General features: G+C 43.5%; 1 protein-coding gene across 1 annotated transcript; it reads left to right on the forward strand.

The window, feature by feature from the left end:
• Positions 1-729: 729 nt before the first annotated feature.
• Positions 730-1,728, forward strand: LOC146344066 (SCAN domain-containing protein 3-like). Its single transcript, XM_084859772.1, has 2 exons — positions 730-1,237; positions 1,403-1,728. Exons 1-2 carry the CDS (start codon positions 745-747, stop codon positions 1,726-1,728), a joined length of 819 nt encoding a protein of 272 aa, XP_084715898.1. The 5' UTR covers positions 730-744.
• Positions 1,729-6,347: the final 4,619 nt, after the last annotated feature.

Genomic DNA, 6,347 nt, shown 5'->3' on the forward strand with positions numbered 1-6,347 from the left:
AAATGACCCCCAGGATGCAGACCTGGTCTTTCAAGGGTAGCCATACCCCATTCAACAGCAGGTCACCATTCCCCAACCTCCTCTTGTCTCCCACCAAAAGTACCTCAGTCTTGTCAGGGTTCAGCTTCAGCTTCTTCCTCCCCATCCAGCCACTCACTGTCTCCAGACATTTGGACAGGAATTCTATGGCCAACCTTGGTGAAGATTTGAACAAGAGGTAGAGCTGCGTGTCATCTGCATATTGATGACACCGCACCCCAAACCTCCTGATGATATCCCCCAGTGGCTTGTATTGTATTTCCCAAGAATTCAAACAGCAATATTGTCTTGCCAGACATAATACAGTTCTTCGTCCAATGATTGCTATATGTTATGTGTTGGATATTATAAACTCTTGTTGCTTATTGTACATCAGATGACATGTGACAACTCAAAACTCCCTTTGCTCACACTATTATTTGGAGACTAGGGATCCTGCCCAATCCCCCCTCTGCCCAGGACACCTGGATCACATGCCTTACTGAACAACAGTGAGTACAGGGTCAAGAACAACAGCGGTTATTGCAACAGCTGGCTGCGCAACAAACACAGCTGATGGACCAAATGTTTGCAGACCAGCTCCAGAATCAGAATGCCCTGATGCAACAGGTCATGGGTGCTCTAAAACCTACACAAGTAGAAACAGAAATTGGAGGTGCTACAGAGATTAGAGGTAGAGGCATTGCACCTATTCAGATCTCCAAGATGATAGCAGAGGATGACCCAGAAGCCTTTCTGAACATGTTTGAAAGAGCAGCACTGGTGGCTGGCTGGCCTGAGGCACATTGGGCACTTATTCTTACTCCTTGTCTTACGGGACCAGCACAAGCAGCTGTGGACACCCTGACACCCCTAGAAGCAGGTCAATACTCAAAGGTCAAGGCTGCCACCTTGGGGATACTTAATGTGACAGAAGAGGCCTATAGCAGGAGGTTGAGGGCCATAGCATTTAAACCCAGCTCTCATTCCTGGGCTCTGGGGCAGCAGTTCAGAGCCAACGGGCTACGATGGTTAAAAAACTTAAAACCAGCTGCGCACACCTCGAAACAAGTAGCTGAGCTAATATTATTAGAACAATTTGTGAGCATAATGCTGGGAGTCACCCACAATTGGATCAGGTGTCAGAAACCTCCAACGCTAGAGGAGGCTATACAGCTGATGGAAACCTTTGTGGCCGCTGATGAACCTGAAGAAGGGGGTTCGCACAAGCCTCCCTGGAATCTGGAATGAAGGCCTCAAAGATCGGTGGACCAAAAACTGATAGAGAGAGGAGCTGTTGCAGGAGTAGGGTGCAGTGGGGCTAATAGTACATTTTTAGAGAATAATTCATCTGCCCTTAAGACTCCAGTGAGTTATTGTTCAGGAGGGAGAGAAGCCCCTCAACTCCCTCTAAAAGGAAGAGAAGCTGGAAGACAACCTCTCACTTGTTTTACTTGTGTAAAGGAAGGCCATATAAAAAGGGAATGCCCATTAATGGAATGTGCCTTTGTTGATCCCTGGTTTGCGGCCAAGGTAGGACTTGATTGGGTATGGGTGATACCAGCCAAGGTGGATGGAAAGACAGCCAGTGGCTTAGTGGATACTGGTTGTGAACAAACTCTGGTGAGAGAACTCCAAGGGGTACCTTTAGAGGAGATTCTCATGATTAGGTGTATACATGGGAATGTCAAATCCTATGCGACAAGGTAGGCCGAGATGGAGGTAAACACACAGACCATTGAAATGAAGGTTGGAGTGGTCCCTACTTTCACATATGATTTAATAGTTCAGCAGGACTGGCCACAGTTTGAGGAACTGCTGGAAAAAGTCTCTCAAGCTATGGTCCTAGCTCAGGAAACCCTAGCCAACCCCGATATTGAAGCTCTTAAGTTGTCTAGGGCCCAGGTGATCCAGCTACAGCAGAATGATTCTACTCTAGCACCAGCCTTGGCACAGGCCAAGCCTGTGGATGGCCCTAGGACCTCTTTCCAAGGAGGCCCTATTTTGAATTGGACATGGGACTACTTTACAGAGTAGCATAGCTGTTCCCTGGCTTGGGAGTTTATATGTTGTTTTGTGTGGCTGTCGGTGATGTAACTCGATACCTTTTGAGTAATAAATTTATGTTTCAGCAAGAGTTTGTAGTCACATGATCTATGGAAGAAATGGAACAAGGGGGATTTGATGTGCCTCTTCCAATGGACCCACCAAGCGTAAGTTATGCAAGGGTTAAACAATCCTCACATAACCCATGGTCTGAATTGTAGTGTGAGACATCTGGACAGCATTAGATTGGAGAAAGCTGATGTAAAGGTTCTACTTCTGTGGTTCTGGTAGATTCTATAACATTCCACACCCAAATTCCTGTCTGATTGAGATCTTGTAATTGTGTGGTGAATCCCCAAGAGCTCATGTGAACAGTGTCTGACCAAGGGTTCTAGCCAATATTTTGCTCTATCATAAAATAAGTTACATCCTACTTTAATTTGCTGCTATTAACACACTCTTCAGGTTTTCCTCTTTATACTTTTTATTTTCTTATCTGGAGCTCAGATGACAAATTCTCACAGATGTCTGAGGACCTTGTCAAATATTGTTATTACTCATAACTGAGACACTAGACAGAAATCTCTGACACCCATCATAGAATTCTGTTAATATTCTCCTTATTGTTGTGGTTTATTCCATTGACACAGAATGAAATGTTTAGGAGGATACCCATGAAACCAATTCCTTGACACAGAATGGACAGGCCTATAGTGCGACCTGAGTAAACAAAACTCCTTTCAATTTATTGCAGTGAGCAAAACGAGTACACTTGTTAGGAAATGAAGATATTTTATATCAGAACTGCTTGTTTTATTTTCTCATACGCACGAAAAGTAACAGAAATCCATAAGAAGTGCAAGTCTTTATTCCACAAGACTCTGTGATGAAAGACTCCCAATGTGTTCAAGCAACAAAGGATCTTTATAAAGAGGACGAACTATAAGAATGCATTGCAAAATGCACATTCTTTTTTGTTTTACCTGTAATGAAGAGCTCTTGCTGCTCAGAACACATTACACTTTCATAACTTAGTCCTCTGGAATCTTGCACATTTTGTGGATTTCTACCACTGTTATTGCTTCTGAGTTGATGCAACCTTTTTCCTGATTATTGTTATATACTTATTTTGCGGGGAAAGGCAACAGATTAGGATATGCCTCAGTATTTACTTTGGTCTCTGCCAACACTCCTCTTTTCTTTTAGCTTCTCCTTTTCCTGTGTCATTCCTGTGTTTCTTGTGCTACTTTTTGCAGTCCAGTAGTAGGTTAATAGTGCAATCCAATAAATACCTACTTATATGTAAGTTCCATTGTGTCCAATAAGGCTTGCTCCCAGGTGATTGTGCATAGGATTGCAGCCTAAGGCAATTTCTCCTTAGCAAATCTATTGTTAAGAAGGATGCTAACCTACACCTTGTCACTGTGGGATAGAACATTCCTTGCAGACAGCAAGCTTTTGAACTGGTCCTAATAGGAAATTATTAGAAGAGTTCCCTCCCTTCACTTAAAAATGAAATGGACTAGACCAGGAACAGCTTGTGGAAACAGGTCTACAAACAGATATGTTGCCAAGGAGTGATCCAGCAAGCTTGCAGCTTCAAATTGATGGGCTTTGGTGCCTGTCCATGACTGCATCTCCTTCTAAGTAAGCATCTTAGCTTACTATGGACAACATGTCTCTTACAATTATTCTTCAGACATGGTAAGGTACACTTCTTAGGAAGTGAGTATGTCTTCAGTCAGGTACTTAATTCCCAGCTATGAAGCCTGGAAATGGAACCTAAACGAGGACAGCGGATATGGTTGGTGTGGACGACACCAAGATGCTCCAGAGATGCAACCCAGGAAAACCAAGTAGTTCAAAAATGTCCCTTGTGTGAGTAATGTGTGTGGAAGAGCAAGAGAAGGTAGTTAGGTCATGGATGATGTCCATGCCTATATCAGTATGAACATAAGATGGTCCTGCTGGATCAGACCAAAAGCCAAACCCACATTTTGCTCCCCGCAGTGGCTAACTAGAGGCCCACAAGCAGGACATGAGAGCAATAGCCTCTCCCGTTGTTGTTCTCCAGCAACTGATATTTAGAGTCAAACTGTCTCCGAGCCTGGAATATGGCCATGAACAGTAGAAATCTATAGGCCCATCCTCCATGTATTTGCCCAATCCCCCTTTAAAGCCATCTAAGATGGTGACCACCATCACATCTTGTGGCAGTGAATTCCATTGCTTACCTGTGTGCTGTGCAAGGAAGCACTTTTCTTTGTCTATGCTGAGTCTCCCATCGATTAGCTTCATTGAATGTCCCAGAGTTCTAGTATTGTGATACTGAATGTACGACGAGAAGCAGTGAAAACGTGGGCAAGGCAGCTTGCAGAGAGTGCCATGCAGGGCTGAATTACATGGTGTTACTGCTCTGCAGCTGCCTTAGCGAAGTGAATCTATTCTGTTCAAGGCATACAAATGTTCTAATACATACACTGCTCGGTGGCAGATTGGTGGGTACTTAGTCCTGCCCTGGAGCTGGAGTTGGACTTCATGGCCCTTTGGTTTCTACCTCTCCTCTATGGGAAAGGAAAAAACAATCCAGTGGATCTCCAAAGGGTCTGGCAGGTGAATCTAACATTTCTCCCAGAACATGTAGGCCTTATATCATCAACAGGCTGCTGTCAAAAGTGACTTATCACTATTACAAGACGGTATGGGAACTATCAGCTACAATGGGAAGGAATTGATGCATTCTGGCTAAAATGGTTCCTGGAGAGTCAGGGGTGCAGTACTTCCTTCAACCTGAGGGCCAAATTCCATTTCAGAGAAGCTTTCGGGGGCCACATTCCAGTGTTGTGCAGAGCTGAAAACAAAAAGGGTGGGGCCAAAGTAACAAAAATGCCAGCAGATTTGAGCTTAGAGCTCTTACTGCCAGGAACTAAGCCTTAGGAGAGGCATTTCCACTTTTTTCGAATGGGGGGGGGAATGCACAAAAGCCAGTAAAGCACCAAACAATCAGTGTTTGGGAGAAGGGGGTGGGGCCAGGGGAAGGGGGAAGGGCCTTCTGGGGAGCCCGGGAGAGCCAGATTGAAATCCCTGGAAGGCCGGATTTTGCCCCAAGCCTGAAGTTCTGCACCCCTAGTCGAGGGCGTGTGGAACCCTGTGTATACATGTCTTCATAAGCACATGTAAGGAACAGTGAGGTGCCTGTGTGTAAATGCATATAGATCTCTGAAGAAATGCTCATTGGTGACAATGGGAACTCTTTTCTAAGCCCTGTAGCTGAAAGGGGATTTTTGGAGAGGGGATTGTGGCTGGGAAGGAAAGAGATAAGCCTCCTCTCCTGCCATCCCAATACCAACCAGGCCCTCCTATGGCTATAATTAATTAAAGTAAAGTAAGTGTGTACCTGCACACTATGAGCCCACTTACATTTAACAGCAGAGAATCATGAGTTAATGAACACAAGAACTAATTGCAGGTTAACTATGGGTTGTTTAACCCACAAATAACCCATAGTCTCCAAGTATGCACATCATGAAACAACCTCCAATCGAGTCAATCAGAAGTGGATTATGTAAAGTAGCAGCGACGCACACACCCATGGTTATTTACCACTGTTACGTGCAAACTGGATCTAAGCATTCAGCATAATGTGTAGTTTGGACCTGAGTATCTGTCCCAAAACAAAGTTCTGCTAGGTAATCTTTTCCAAATGGAGGGATCATTTAAATACACACACATGACATGAAAATGGGAGCAAATGTTTTCCTATTAGTAAGTGAAGTTACACTTTACACAAAACTTTCATTTAATATGAAGAGTATGGCACAGCCTTGCCCCCACCCCCATGTCCCCTCAAATATATTATTTAAGTTCAAATAGATGAACTGTTTTGTTCTGTATTTTGAAAACAATCACTTTCAGGGAGACATGAGACTGAGAAAATTTGAATTATGCAGGCAAGAGTTCCAAACATTTGAGTTACATTATGGAAAAAATACTATTAACAATATTACACTGTGTTGTCAACAACAACAGGGTACACCCAAATAGACAAACCAAAAAACCATCCTCCTACTCAGTGAGTTACAATGAATACTACTTCTTTATGTGACTAGTCAATAAAGAAGAACACTACGGTTTGCAGCAAGTAGTTCATTTCTGGTGAACTGGGTATTATAAAAAGGCTCAGCTTGCCTATGAATTACTAAATGCACCCACATTTTTATTTTTATTTTGGTCATTCAGCATTTCTCTGTATCTTGACTTCAGCATACAAACATGATGCTGAA

Source organism: Heloderma suspectum, chromosome 5, assembly GCF_057233095.1.
Source record: "Heloderma suspectum isolate Gila_16-S chromosome 5, 16-S_ref, whole genome shotgun sequence".
NCBI classification, from domain to species: domain Eukaryota; kingdom Metazoa; phylum Chordata; class Lepidosauria; order Squamata; family Helodermatidae; genus Heloderma; species Heloderma suspectum.

Coding starts and splice junctions, on each gene's coding strand:
- LOC146344066 (XM_084859772.1), top strand. CDS start 745: ATGATAGCAGAGGATGACCCAGAAGCCTTTCTGAACATGTTTGAAAGA. Junction 1,238..1,402: donor TGATGAACCTGAAGAAGGGG/GTTCGCACAAGC, acceptor GTTATTGTTCAG/GAGGGAGAGAAGCCCCTCAA.